We start from the raw sequence: 15,672 nt of genomic DNA on the forward strand, positions 1-15,672 counted from the left end.
CGGCTGCCTTTTTATTCTTTTAAACTCTAGTTGGGCCTTTTGTGCCTTCCTCCTCCGATCCTATTTCAAAATATATGGTTGGAAAGCACGCATTCTTGTCCCAGGCGAGGTGTTGAGCTGCCTTATCCAGCTGTGAGAATTAGCAGATACACTGAAAAGGGTGGATAAATAATGTTAAAACAAGTTACCTTCTTTGTTTACGGTCGGTAGAGTTATAGACTGCATTGATGATATTCCCAAAGCCTGGCCTATTGAAAACTGTATCCATCTTGAGTAATAGATCTTGGCAAACTGAGACTATCCCAAACTTCAACAAGTGAAGGGGTGCAGCAACCAATCAGAGATTAGTGGGCGTCGCTGGGGGGGATTGACTCCCTGCTGTCACCTGTAGTATCTGCTGGTCATCTCAAATCTCTGAGTAGAACTGAATTTTTAAACGTTTTTTTTTGTGTGTGTTACAACTCTGTAAACAGTGTGTTTATTGACTAATAAAATGATGACAGATTTGCTTGTCTTTTTATTTGTTGAACTTTGAGTATATGACAATAAATCAAAATGAATTTAAGGGAGAAAGTGCTTGTATTCCATGTATGTATTTCACAGGGAATGTCATGTGTGAAACAACCCAGCATAAGGTCCCCTACACCGACTGTACAAGTTAAGATGATTTTAAATGAGCTAAATGTACAAGAGATTAACGATGAATGTCATAACAAAGAACATATTTACAAAAAACGACTTTACAATGTACACACCAGTCAGTCAGAGTTTACTGGCCTTGGCTAGCACCATGCTGGGCCCTCATGAGTGCCAGCCACTCCTCCACAGTTTGGCCACCAGAGGTAGCGGCACAGAATCTCACAGAACCATGTGTCCAAACTCAGACGTTTTAGGCTTGCCACATTTAGAGCACTTATAGCCTTCATATGGCTTGTGCACTCTGACTTTAATGCCAGACTCCAGCTTCTTCCTCCTCCTCCATTCGGTGGTCCTGGAGACCTTGGGTCCACCAGCAGGAGGGGGAAAAGGAGTGGAGGTCGAGGGCAGGTCTGGGGCACTGGCGTTATAGGGAGGGAGGTGGAAGACAGACTGGGTAGAGGTGGCAGTGGCTGACTAGTGGCCAGGAGGACCACGTGCTGGTATCCACTAACCCCATCAGGTCCTATGTTCTCCTGGAAATAGAAGAGTCATGGGGAAGGGTTGGATTAATAGTCACATTAATAGTTATGAATGGAAAGAAACTTGAGTGAGATGTTTAGGACGTGGATAGGCACTTACATCATCCTCCGGGTCCTGACTGGCAGCTGGTGCAGTGTCATCAGGGGGTGTGACGACAGGTACCTGGGATGGGTTGGGTTGAGTGGGCGGTGGAGTGGCCTTCCTGAGTGGAGGGACTGGTGGGAGACAGTCATCGAGGTCGGGCAAGGACATGGTGGGGTCATCCTCCTCAAGCTCTCTCAGGTCATCCTCCTCCTCAAGCTCTCTCAGGTCATCCTCAAGCTCTCTCAGGTCATCCTCCCCTCCTCCCTCAAATAGAGTAGGTGTCCCGTCTGGGACATCTGGGTCCTTACCGAGGTTGGACTCTGGTCACCATGGGTCTGGGAGAAGAGATACTCGACCCCAATGAGTTCCCCTTAGAGAGAAAACAAAAAAACAAGAGTTGTACATAAACAGACCTGCACATGTTTTAGTGTGTGTGTATAATTGTATAATTTAGAAATACATACCAGTATATTTTGCAGGCCTTGTGTGATCCTTCACAAGACTGCAGCCCAGGAGCTTCTGGCTCAGCTCATTGATGGTGTGCTGGGCTACAGCATCATAGCAGTGCAGGGTCTGCTTCTGCCCCCCGCTGCAGCTTCAGCACGGTCCTCATTCCACCCAACCAACCCTTCAAGGAGGTAGGCCTGAAAGTGCTCGGCACCCGCACTTGTTCCTATAGATGACGACAATAATAAATAATAACTCCTCCCATGAACACAGTTGTTAACACACAACATGACGTAACAACATGACCCAGTTTTACATTTAACACCAGGAATGAAGTGGTCTGCCAGATGGCCTGCATTCGGTCACGGTCCAGGAGCCAGACGCCTGTGGCATCCCTGAAGGTCTCCAGGAGCTCCCCGATGAGACGCTCGGTCTCCTCCGTCCTGCGCGTGCGTGCGGTGACGACAGTGCCGAGCCGTCTCCTTCAGGCTGATCCTCTTCATCACCTGTGCGTCGCTGAGCCCCGTGATGTTGCTCTCCATGAGCTCACCTCGTTTGGCCTCCAGCAGGCACTCCACACCAACATGCAGGAGGAGAGCCTCCACAAAAAGAGAGCATACAGAGGATGGCTCTCTGTGGTCACTCCCTGAGCTCTCTGTAGTCACTCCCCGAGCTCTCTGTGGTCACTCCCCGAGCTCTCTGTGGTCACTCCCCGAGCTCTCTGTGGTCACTCCCCGAGCTCTCTGTAGTCACTCCCCGAGCTCTCTGTAGTCACTCCCCGAGCTCTCTGTGGTCACTCCCCGAGCTCTCTGTGGTCACTCCCCGAGCTCTCTGTGGTCACTCCCCGAGCAAAACGACGGATGAGGTGCCACACATCCAGCCGGACGATGAGCTCATCCCACTGGCTGAACATGGCTGCCGTCTTCCCCTTTCCCATCAGGGTGCAGCAGTCCCGGTCGACAGAGAGCAGCCTGGGAGGTTCCACTCCAGATCTACTGTAGCGCTGCTGGAGGCCGGCTGCCATGTCGAGCAGGCCCTCTCCTTCGCTGTCAGTGAGGACCGTACTGAGCACCTGGCGCCGTAGCGCTGCTGGAGGCCAGCTGCCATGTCGAGCAGGCCCTCTCCTTCGCTGTCAGTGAGGACCGTAATGAGCACCTGGCCGTACTCATTGCCAACATTTGTAGCCCACGCTGCTGTCCCGTGTGCTGCCCCAGCTAGTTTCTTGGTCACCTGAGGGGAGTCAAACAAACACAGACAGACAAACACACAGTCATTTGTTACCCTCAGTGGTGTTAGCCTCAGTGGTGCAGCACCTGGGACTACAAAGTGGTCACAGACAGACAGGTAGTACAGGGTCCGACTCATCCAGGTCAGGCTGTGCTGCTCCCTCAGCTGGTTGTACAGCCTGGTCACACTGTTCCCCAGTGTCCTCTCTCTCTCAGCCTGACCACCTTCAGGTCACAGGACAGCCTAATACACAGAGACAATTGGGTCAAAAAAGAGGAGGAGAAGAGGGTGAGGAGTGTGTGGAGGGGGGTTCTAGATAAGAGATCGAAGGTCAGAAATTCAGATCAAAGAGCTAATTAACATTTCAATGGGGCTTTGAAACATCAAAACCTCAGTGTTGACAAGAACCTACAGACCGCCTCTGTCTCACTATGATGCTTTTTTCTGTTTTTCCTCAAAGTGAACAAGAGCTTTGATTTCCAGAGGTGTGAATTACTAACCTGTAAATCAAGATGGCTGGGAACATGGAGCGATGACTTGTGTCCAGCTGGTTCAAGATATCCAGCGACCATCCTGCTAGTAGCTTCTTCTTACAGAGGCGGCACTCCAGGTACTCTGTCCCCATATAATACCAGCCGTCCATGTCAAGCACCCTCCGGACTGTCTTGTACACCCCACAGCCTGTGAGCTTTTGACGCTTGAACTGTGGCTGGGTGTACTGTGGCTGGGTGCACTGTGGCTGGGTGCACTGTGGCTGGGTGCACTGTGGCTGGGTGCACTGTGGCTGGGTGCACACAAACTTAAAGGCCCACAGGCGGTAGGGCATCCAGAGGCAGAATGGCCAGAGGAAGTAAGCGAAGGGAGAAGCTGGAGGCTGATGGCTGATGTTAGGAGGCAGAGGAGGGAAGTACCACAGCTCAAGCTGGCTTTTCAGGACACATTTGAGCTGCTTGTCTCTTATGAAAATGGCCGACTGACCCACTCTTGCTGCTCCTTTGGGAGGGTCTGCTTCCATCCCTCAGGGAGAAGAAGCACCTGCAACAGAGCAGAGAATCAATACATTTATTTTCCATCCCCACACATCCAAAAGTGAAATTAAATAGCCAAGTCATAGTTGAGGTGAGATGTTTACCTGAGCGTCAGCAGCAGACTGTACTGGTCCAGCTGTTGCCTGGGAGGTTGACCGGAGCTGAGGAGGGGCAGTAGGAGCTAGCACAGCAGGGGGGCGGTGGGAGCTAGCACAGCAGGGGGTGCGGTGGCAGTAGGAGCTAGCACAGCAGGGGGTGCGGTGGCAGTAGGAGCTAGCACAGCAGGGGGTGCGGTGGCAGTAGGAGCTAGCACAGCAGGGGGTGCGGTGGGAGCTAGCACAGCAGGGGGTGCGGTGGCAGTAGGAGCTAGCACAGCAGGAGGTGTGGTGGCAGTAGGAGCTAGCACAGCAGGGGGGGCGGTGGCAGTAGGAGCTAGCACAGCAGGAGGTGTTGTGGCAGTAGGAGCTAGCACAGCAGGGGGTGCGGTGGGAGCTAGCACAGCAGGAGGTGTGGTGGCAGTAGGAGCTAGCACAGCAGGGGGGGGCGGTGGCAGTAGGAGCTAGCACAGCAGGGGGGCAGTGACAGTAGGAGCTAGCACAGCAGGGGGGCGGTGACAGTAGGAGCTAGCACAGCAGGGGGTGTGGTGGCAGTAGGAGCTAGCACAGCAGGGGGGGCGGTGACAGTAGGAGCTAGCACAGCAGGGGGGCGGTGACAGTAGGAGCTAGCACAGCAGGGGGGCGGTGACAGTAGGAGCTAGCACAGCAGGGGGGCGGTGACAGTAGGAGCTGGCACAACAGGTGGCAGTGGGAGCAGTAGGACCTGCTACAGGAGACAGGAGTTTGTCTCACAAAATATTTCAGAGAAATAAGTGAAATAATTCAATTAGAATAGAGCTTCAGCTTCAAAGCCTGTTGACAGCCAATGCACTTTGGTTTAGTTTTGATCAGTGTTATCAGTGGTAGAGGTTAGGAATCTGGGTTAAACACCATCTACATTTAAAAGCTACAAACGACAGATGTATAGTGGGTAGACATCTCCAAGCAAGGAATAGGCCAAGCAAAGTGATGCAGACTGAAATACAGGTTGGAATGGTGACAAGACAAGCTACAGTAAACACATCATTCCACAAAAAGATGAGGAAGGATTTTTCTGTGTCAAGCGAAATGGATGCAAAAATGAGAAATTCTATAGTGATTTCTAAGCCCAGCTAGGAAGGAGGTGTTTTAACAATTTACCACTTACCTTACTACTTTAAAGTGTATCCTGTTAATGCTAACAACAACAGATAGTTATTAGGGGAAAGGTCATTTCATATGTATATTCTTCAACAGAAATAAACAATAAAGTGCCACAACATTAGTGTACCTTGGTCAAAACCCATGCAGATAGACAGCAGCTCCTGATCTGATGGCTCGGCAGCTAAGAAACCAAACATAATGACACAGTTATATTGTCATTTGCTACACTGTTTGATTTACTGTTTGATTGACTTAGATGACTACAGAATATTTATTTACATGGATTAGGAGGCTCTACAGCTGTTGCTGTGTCCCTGCGTTGGACATAGACCTTGAAGTGGCCCATTGGGGTGGCAACGTAGCCTAGTGGTCAGAGCGTTGGACTAGTAACCGTAAGGTTGCAAGTTCAAACCCCCAAGCTGACAAGGTACAAATCTGTCGTTCTGCCCCTGAACAGGCAGATAACCCACTGTTCCCTGGTAGGCTGTCATTGTAGATAAGAATTTGTTCTTAACTGACTTGCCTAGTTAAATAAAGGTAAAAAATAAATAAATTGAGGTCCCCGGCTTTACTTGGTATGTCCTGAACCAGGCCATGTAGCTGTATTGAGATAAAGGAAATAAACAAGAAAGGTAGGGGAAAAAAAGAGAGCAAAAGGGGAGAGAGAAAAAAGTGGGAGAGGGTGAGAGAAAAAGGGGGAGAGTTTTTATTTTATTTTAATTAGAGTCCAATTTCTTTCTCATTGCGCTATGTTCAGCTTTTGTTCCAAAGACTAAGTTCCACAGACTAACATAGTGCAATGAGAGATAAGTGGGAAGATTTTTTTAAAACCGTCTGAATGACCAGGGGTGTCCCCTATTGGGTGGGCCCGGGTGGGTGGTGCACACTACCCAGCAATGGACCTCCAGCACCCCCCTGAAGACATTTAGAGCCATACCGATATTTTCAGCTGGTAAGCCGTTCACCAGGTGCACGGCTCAAGTTCACCAATCACCGGGTGCAAGGCTCAACATGACACGCAAATTCGTGAAGCGTTCCTTATTTTGACCCCTTTTACTCCTATTTTTTTTTTTTGGGGGGGGGGGGGCATCCATTTTCCTCCTAGTATTACCCATAAAAAAAAAGTTAAAATATATTTCCTAAAACCTGTTGGAAATTGTGCCGTAATGGCAGTGACTTCATGTTAATTTTGTTCCAATACCTCAATCTGTTGGCCACATAGCGCTATACATTGGCTTTATCACTGACACTGTCAGCCAATCCAGTGACATGGGGGGGAAAGAGAGAGGGGGAGAGACAAAAATGGGGGGAATATTTATTTATTTTACTAGGCAAGTCAGTTAAGAACAAATTCTTATTTTCAATGACGGCCTAGAAACAGTGGGTTAACTGCCTGTTCAGGGGCAGAACGACAGATTTGTACCTTGTCAGGGGATTTGAACTTGCAACCTTTCGGTTACTAGTCCAACACTCTAACCACTAGGCTACCCTGCCGCCCTGGCAGAAAATAGGGGAGGGAAGTGAAATATGGGAGGGTAATATAGTGGGGGAAATATAGGTGAGGGGAAAGGAATATTGGGAGGGGAAAAGTGGCGGGAAAAAGGGGGAAATATTGTGAAAAATATGGGGGAGGGGGAAATTAGGACAGGGGTAAATAAGGAGGGGGAATAGGGGAGGGGGAATAGGGAGGGGATAATAGGGGAGGGGATAAAAGTTGGAAAAACATAGGGGAGGGAAAGGGAAATATTTGAGGGTAAATAGTGGAAGAAATATAGGGGTGGGGGAAAGTGGCGGTAAATAGGGGAAAATTAGGTTAGGGGAGGAGGTAAATATGGGAGGGGGAAATAGTGGGAGAAAAAGGGGGATAATGGGGAAAAATATGGGGGAGGGAAAAATATGGGGGAGGGAGAAATTTTGGAGGGAAAAATTAGGATGGAAATAGGGGAGGGGTAATGGGGAAGGAAATTAAGGGAGGGTAAATAGGGGAGTGGGAAATAGGGGAGGGGAAACGTGGCGGAAAATAGGGGAGGGGAAGTGGTAAATGGGAGTGGAAAATAGTGGGGAAAATATAGGGCAGGGGGAGTGAGATATGGGAGGGGGAATATAGGTGAAGGACAGAAAGTAGAGGTGGGGAAAATAAGGGAAAAATAGGGGAGGGGGAAATAGGGGAGGGGAAAGTGGTGGAAAACAGGGGAGGGGTGGTGAAATAGGGGAGGGGGCATAAGTGAGGGGAAAATTGGGGAGTGGGCAATAGGGGTGAGGAAAATAAATAGGGGAGGGGAAAGTGGTGGAAAACAGGGGAGGGGAAGTGAAATATGGGAGGGGTAAATAGTGGGAAAAATATAGGGGAGGGAAAATAGGGTAGTGAAGTGAATTATGGGAGGGGTAAATAGTGGGAAAAATATAGGGGAGGGAAAATAAGGGTAGTGAGGTGAAATATGGGAAAGGAAAATATAGGGGAGGGAAAGGGAAATATGGGAGGGGGAAATAGGCAAGGAGGAAAATAGGGGAGGGGAATGAGTGAAATGGGAGGGAAAAATATAGGGGAGGAGAGGCGAAATAGGGGAGGGGAAATAGGGGTAGGGGAAAAGTGGCAGAAAACAGAGGAGGGGAAGTGAAATATGGGAGGGGAAAATAGTGGGGAAATTATATAGGGGAGTGTAGGGGTAAAATATGGGGAGGAAAATAGGGGAGGTGAGGGGACAATAGGGGAGGTAGAAGGAGAATAGGGGGAGGGAAATTAAATATGGGAGCCGAAAATAGTGGGGAAAATATAGGTGAGAGGGAGGGAAATATGCGAGGGGAGAAATGGGTAGGGAAGTATAAAGAGGGAAATAGGGGAGGTGAAAATGGGAGGGGAAAATAGTGGGAAAAATATAGGTGATGGGGAGGGAGTTATAGGAGGGGAGAATAGGGATATAATGGTAAAAAATATTAGACCTTGTGCTCAAAGCACATGGCTACTTAATATGCATTGTTGACACACCCCTGCCAACTCCTCCTCTCACCCAGCAAAACCCCCCATTTCCCCTCCTCCTTCGACAGAGAAGAATGGGCAATATCCTTGGGCAAGGATATTGCCCATTCTTCTCTGTCGAAGGAGGAGGGGAAATGGGGGGTTTTGCAGGGTGAGAAAAGGAGTAGTTGGCAGGGGTGTGTCAACAATGCATATTAAGTAGCCATGTGCTTTGAGCACAAGGTCTAATATTTTTTACCATTATATCCCCCTCCAATAATTCCCTCCCCATCCCCTATATTTTTCACACTATTTTCCCCTCCCATATTTCCCCCCCTGTTTCCCCCTCCCTTATTTCCCTCCTTATATTTCCCTACCCCTATTCTCTCCTGGCATATTTCCCTCCCTCTCCCCTATATTTTCCCCTCCTATTTTCCTCCCCCCTGTTCTCCTACCTCCCATATTGTCCCCTCACATCCCCTATTTCCCTCTCTCATATTTCACTTCCCTACCCCTATTTCCCCCTCCCCTATATTTTCCCACTATTTACCCCTCCAATATTTATTTTCCTCAACCCTATTTCTCCCCTCCCCTATTTTCCCCTCACTTATGCCCCCTCCCCTATTTCACTTCCCCTCCCCTGTTTTCCATCACTTTCCCCTCCCCCATTTCCCCCTTGTCTATTTTCCCCTTATTTTCCCCACCTCTACTTTCCTCCCCTACCCCTATTTTCCCCTCCCACTGCCCTATATTTTCCCCTCCCATATTTCACTTCCCCGCCCCTATTTTCCGCCAAGTTTCCCCTCCCCTATTTCCCTCCCTACTTTTCCCTCCCCCATATTTTTCCCACTATTATTCCCTATTATCCCCCTATTTCCCTCCCCCATATTTTTCCCACTATTATTCCCTATTATCCCCCTATTTCCCGCCACTCATCCACTCTCATATTTCTCTTCCCCTCCCCTATATTTCTCTCCCTATTTCCCTCTCCCATATTTCACTTCCCTACCCCTATTTTCCCCTCCCGTATTTCACTTCCCTCCCCTATTTACCTCCTCCACTATTTTCCCCCTATTTCCCCCCACCCGTATATTTCTTCCACTATTTACCCCTCCCATATTTCCCTTTCCCTCCCCTATATTTTTCCAACTTTTATCCCCTCCCCTAATTCCCTCCTGTCCTAATTTTTCCCCCTCCCCCATATTTTTCACTATATTCCCCATTTTTCCCGCCACTTTTCATCTCCCAAAATTCCTTTCCCCTCAACTATATTTCCCCCACTATAATACCCTCCCATATTTCACTTCCCTCCCCTATTTCCCACTCCCTTATTCCCCCCCCCTCTCCCATATTTCCCTTATTTGCCCCCTCCCCTATTTCCCTTCCACTCCCCTCCCCTATTTCGACTCCCTTATTTTCCCCTCCCCATTTCCCCCTTCTTCCCTCTAGTCTGAGTTGTATCCCCTCTTCCCTCTAGTCTGATGGTAAATTGAGCCTTTACCACCCGTGATACCATAGTAACGGTCAAACAACTGTTTCTAGGATATTGATTTAAATATTAAAAGATGTCTCCCTCCTCCTTCCCCCTTCATCTCCATCAACTCCACTCTTGATGGCAGAGGAGAGAGAGACCTAGAGAGAGAGACCTAGAGAGAGAGACCTAGAAAGCGAGACCTAGATAGAAACAGAGAGCGGGAGAAACCTAGAGAGAAAGACATGGAGAGACAGAGAGACCTAGAGAGAGGGAAACAGAGAGAGAGAGATCTAGGGGCCAGAGAGAGAGAGAGACTGAGAGATAGAGACCTAGATAGAAAGAGAGACCTAGAGAGAGAGAGAGAGAGAGAAATATAGAAAGAGAAAAAGGGAGAGAGCAAGCAGAGAAAAGGAAGTGCAGAAGAGAGGGAGAGCCAGAAACACTGGTTGTATTTCTACATCTAAGTACTGCATATACAACATGATACAACATTGATACACTCAAGTTAACCTTAAATTAGTCCCCCTCTCCCTCCATCTCTTATGATATACTCACCTTCCGTTCTCTCCAGTACAAACACCCAATATCGGGGAAGTTTTAGACAAGAAAAACGAATAAATATAAACGTTTAGAGTCCAAAGCTCTGACGATAGCTTCTGGTATTCTTATATGTAAAATCAATTGCATTTGGTTGTTGAATTAACAGCCTCTGCTCGCTCGCCTCTCGGTGTGCGGTCATTCGCCCCTGAGCCAGAGTGTTTTCAGCCGACCGTTTTCTCCCCATGGTTAGAGTAGCAGTTAGAAATGCAACGGACCTGGACCCGTGCTCCCGGTATCACAAACAATGCAGATGATGAGCTGCTCGCCATAGACACAGCTGGACACAGAGAGAGAGAGAAATAATCTGATTATTGCCGCAAGGAGTATCTCCTCTCCTGATAAAATCACGATTCGTGAAGACGTTTTCATTCAAAATAAATATTTTTAAAAGGACAAAGTTATTTGTGTCCTCTTCACACAACCGACCCATTCAAAGCGGCATGTGTGACCCGACTGTGCCTTTGGCCAGCCCAGCAGCACTGCGTGATTCTCAGATGCGTGCGTGTCCTGTCCTGTTTGTTCAAAACATTATGAACACCTGCTCTTTCCATTACATAGACTGACCAGGTGAATGTTGGGGCGGCAAAGTAGCCTACATTTTTTAAAATACTCCCTTATTGATGTCACTTGTTAAATCCACTTCCGTGTAGATGAAGGGGAGGAGTCAGGTTAAAGATGAAGGGGAGGAGTCAGGTTAAACATGAAGGGGAGGAGACAGGTTAAAGATGAAGGGGAGGAGTCAGGTTAAACATGAAGGGGAGGAGACAGGTTAAAGATGAAGGGGAGGAGTCAGGTTAAACATGAAGGGGAGGAGACAGGTTAAAGATGAAGGGGAGGAGTCAGGTTAAAGAAGGATTTTTAAGCCTTGAGACAATTGAAACATGGATTGTGTATGTGTGCCATTCAGAGGGTGAATGGGCAAGACAAAATATTTAAGTGCCTTTGAACAGGGTATGGTAGTAGGTGCCAGGCGCACCGGGTTTGAATGTGTCAAGAACTGCAACGCTGCTGGATTTGTCACTCACAACAGTTTCCCGTGTGTATCGTGTATGGCCCTCCACCCAAATGACATCCAGACAACTTGACACGACTGTCAAATTTGTGTATATGCCATATGTTAACCAATATTGGGGCAGGCTGCATTCAGCTATGTAGGTAGTTCATTTACTTTCTCTCTTTTCCCAATCGAACATGCTGCTACATGCTGCCAGAACGCCCACAAGTGAGTCACAATGGGCGGCCTAAGAGACACGCGGCAATGTACCGCTATTTAGTGCACCGTTAGCCCCTCGGACTTTGTTGCGGAAGCGATGACTTTTCTCTCGCAGCTGGTTGGACGGCATTATTAGCTTAAAACAAATACTTTCCCAAACATTTATACAGAACAGAACATCGTCAACTCAATAACCTCGACTGTTATACAGTACAGAACATCGTCAACTCAATAACCTCGACTGTTATACAGTACAGAACATCGTCAACTCAATAACCTCGACTGTTATACAGTACAGAACATCGTCAACTCAATAACCTCGACTTGAGAAGGGAATACAGTTGACTTCATAACAAGAAGACTGTGAAAACTGTCTACACGGGTGTGTGTGACGCGTCTCTTCCTTCATTCAGATCCTATCGTGTTGACAATCGCTAGCTACGGTTTTTAACACTTTCCCCGCTAGTCAGGTTGGCCTAATGTTGCATTTCTGGCCTTCTTTATTATTTATGGGGGGGGGGCATCAGTACATTGCATTTATGGAAAGCATGCAAAGTTATGGAGCATTTGATGCATGTCAGATCCACATGGGCAAATTAGATTAAAATACTGCATAATTGCCATCATTGTAAAGTAGTCTTGCATCATTTAAAAAGGGATTGAATACCTAGATAACAATGCAATACATTACAGACCCATATGCATGTGTGGATTGAAATGCAAGGGAAATATCATGATTTTCACATCATTAAACTAACACATGATACATCTATTATATGATCAACACTGTTTCATTGCAGCCTGGTTGTAAGTCTCTGTAATGTTACAAGGAGTGGAATGTTCGCTAAACAGACTACAGCCCAGACTAGTTCCATTCATTACATACACACGATTTTCATAGCTTTGGGTGTCCAAAAGATAGACTTCACAACTTTCTCCAAATGCAGATAAATGCTGGCTTCTAGCCAACATCAAGTAAGTTAGGTACCAGTGTTGCGCCGAAAATCCCCCTGCCAGAATCCACCCCCGCCTTCTAATTTTCTTAATTTTGTGGCTTGAGTCAAATACTTTCTGTGACACACATCAGAGTCAAATAGTTTCTATAGAACAAACTTCACGTCAGAAAAAGGCGACCGACATGAATAATTAATGTCTGTGTGTTATATTAAACATAGAGGGAGTAAAATGTTGCAATAAACATTTCAGGACGACTATGTCTGAATTATTATCCTTATACTTTCAAACATACTAGTTGAATAAGACATGGGAGAGATGACGAATTATGGCAAAGAGATTTATTTATAGACTAATACAACAATCAGTAGCGGATTTAGGTACAGGCGACATGGGCAGCCGCCCAGGGGCATCTTGCCCGGGGCAACACGGTGTGGGGCGGGCGCTGAAGGGGGGGTTCGCCCAGGGGCATCTTGCCCGGGGCAACACGGTGCGGGGCGGGCGCTGAAGGGGGGGTTCGCCCAGGGGCATCTTGCCCGGGGCAACACGGTGCGGGGCGGGCGCTGAAGGGGGGGTTCGCCCAGGGGCATCTTTCCCAGGGCAACACGGTGCGGGGCGGGCGCTGAAGGGGGGGTTCGCCCAGGGGCATCTTGCCCGGGGCAACACGGTGCGGGGCGGGCGCTGAAGGGGGGGTTCGCCCAGGGGCATCTTGCCCGGGGCAACACGGTGCGGGGCGGGCGCTGAAGGGGGGGTTCGCCCAGGGGCATCTTGCCCGGGGCAACACGGTGCGGGGCGGGCGCTGAAGGGGGGGTTCGCCCAGGGGCATCTTGCCCGGGGCAACACGGTGCGGGGCGGGCGCTGAAGGGGGGTTCGCCCAGGGGCATCTTGCCCGGGGCAACACGGTGCGGGGCGGACGCTTAAGGGGGGTTCGCCCAGGGGCATCTTGCCCGGGGCAACACGGTGCGGGGCGGACGCTGAAGGGGGGTTCGCCCAGGGGCATCTTGCCCGGGGCAACACGGTGCGGGGCGGGCGCTGAAGGGGGGGTTCGCCCAGGGCGCCATACAAGCTAGAACCGCCACATACACTTGAAACAAATAGCCAAACTGAAAACTGCAGACAAAAATGCTTTCTGCTACTAAGATCAGTGAAATGTAGGCTAAACTGACAGAGTGAAGAGCAGAAATGTCAACTAGCAAGCAAGTCACAGTAACGAGGAACGCGATGGGGGGGGGGGGAGTGTGTCAGAGGGGAGATTTTCGACACAACACCTGTGTAGAAGCAAAGGCTACGTATGTATTACAGGTATAACATATACTTTATTTATAACATATACTTTATTTCACCGAAAATCCCTCATTTATTATAATTAATTGTTTTAAGGTTATTTTGAGATGTGTTACACTACTTTCAAGAGTGAACTATTGTATTGTGTTTATTTTCTACATGGTGTTAATGCTGTGAGGTCATCAACGGGAGCCATACTTTTACTCCTCGGTTTGCTCAGAGCCTGATGAGGAGAGGTATGTGTTATGTACGCTCCGCTCTTTTTAATGCACATTGTAAGCAAATGTCATAAAAAAGACAACCGAAAATCATACCGTCATTGATTTAGTGTTGCGCTACAGTTTTTAGGAATATATATTAGTGTGAATGGGGATAATGTTTGACTGCAACTTTGCAAGGCTTGCCCAGCCACCGTTACCTTTGCGGGTCTCTCAGGTGCAGACAGCGTGAGTTTTCTGACAGGAATTCAGCACTCTTTTGTCTTTTATCAGGCTAATATACTTGTGTATGGCAGTCCAGACTGCAGCATCAAGCTTTGCTTTGTATTTGTATCCATTCCATGCAGGTATGTTGTGAAATGTGACAATGTATATGTCATGTTTAATGTGCTAATTAGTTAGCTGTTGTTAATTTTGTTACTTTTCTGGGCATGTCAAAATGGCGTTGTTGCCTCATTAGTATACCTCAGGTACAATAGTACACTAAGAAATATTTAGCATTTATTAGCTAATTATTCCTGTTCAACATTTATAAAATGAAATGAGTCTTTTGAAAATATGAACATGTACATTTTGTACAATGCATTTTTAGTTGTTGACGTGAGTTAGCTCAGAGCGTGATGAAGAGAGGCTAATATATTTGTGTTTGGGAGTCCAGACAGCAGCACCAACCTTTGTCTTGTATTTGTATCCATTCCATGCAGTCACTAAAAGAGAGACAACCGGCAGGCTTGTGTCCAGAGACTTGTCTTCCACCTACACCTCACCAGAACACAACGTAGAAAGGTACGGTACTGTACAGTGCCTTTAACACGTGCATGATGGGGAGATGAGGCCAGAGGTTGCATTGCATTATAACTTCTCTCTTTTCCCCCTCACTTTTCTCTCTTCCCTCTAACCTCTTTCTCTCTCTCTCTCCCTCCCATTTTCCTCTTTTTCTCTCCCTCTTTATTTTTCTCTTCTCTTCATTCCACTCTTCTTTCTCTTTTCTCTCCTCTTTTCTCTTTACTCTCACTTTTCTCTCTACTTTCTCTTTCTATCGCTCTCCTTTCTCTCTCATTTTTCTCCCCTTTCTTTCTTTCTCTCTCCCCTTTCTTTCTTTCTTTCTTTCTCTCCTCTTTCTCTCTCTCTCTTTCTTTTGGCCACCAGAAGGAGGTATTGGAACAACATTAACATGAAGTCACTGCCATTATGGCAACATTTCCAATGGAATTTAAAACATGTTCTTATGGGTAATACTAGGAGGAAGATGGATGTCCCCCCTTATATATCGGGGTAAAAGGGGTCAAAATAAGGAACGCTTCACGAATTTGCGTGTCATCCTTGCGCAGGGGCCATGCTAATCTTCTCTGTATCGTTCCAATTTTAGTATATGTGCTGCCGAAGCGAGCACAATACAGACATAGGAGAGGCCCTCATATATAGAGCACAACCCCCCTGATGTTTCGGATCCTGGTTGGGGTCAAACAGATCTTCAGAGGCTCAAAAACCACCCATAGAAGGTTCCCACCGGATATATTGTATAGACAGGAAACTGGTAGGGATAATAATGGCTACCTTGTGTGTTGTAATGTTCTAGCCACTGCCTCAGAGTTGCAACGTATGCTGGGTGATATGCGAGTACACTGTCCCGTCTAGGACGTTGATAGGGTAGAACATAATGACGTAACAAAAGCCCTCGCACAAAACTCCACCCACTCACTGAAACCCGACACGCTCTGGGGCTGCATTCACTAAAGGTCCTCATGCATAAACGTAGCAGGAAATGTT

The 15,672-nt window shown here is 47.8% G+C and overlaps 1 protein-coding gene and 1 non-coding gene across 2 annotated transcripts; both read right to left on the bottom strand.

Moving 5' to 3' along the window:
* Window positions 1-517: 517 nt before the first annotated feature.
* Window positions 518-2,647, bottom strand: LOC109884641 (uncharacterized). Its single transcript, XM_020476586.2, has 4 exons — window positions 2,585-2,647; window positions 2,093-2,282; window positions 1,279-1,583; window positions 518-1,172 (listed from the first exon to the last, which is right to left on the bottom strand). The coding sequence occupies exons 1-4, from the start codon at window positions 2,645-2,647 to the stop codon at window positions 783-785; spliced, it is 948 nt and encodes a 315-aa protein (XP_020332175.2). The 3' UTR covers window positions 518-782.
* A 12,541-nt stretch (window positions 2,648-15,188) lies between these two features.
* LOC116362903 (U6 spliceosomal RNA) lies at window positions 15,189-15,295 on the bottom strand. The gene has a single exon (XR_004207800.1). It is a non-coding gene; the product is annotated as a U6 spliceosomal RNA (small nuclear RNA).
* Window positions 15,296-15,672: the final 377 nt, after the last annotated feature.

Source organism: Oncorhynchus kisutch, unplaced genomic scaffold (genome assembly GCF_002021735.2).
Source record: "Oncorhynchus kisutch isolate 150728-3 unplaced genomic scaffold, Okis_V2 scaffold898, whole genome shotgun sequence".
NCBI classification, from domain to species: domain Eukaryota; kingdom Metazoa; phylum Chordata; class Actinopteri; order Salmoniformes; family Salmonidae; genus Oncorhynchus; species Oncorhynchus kisutch.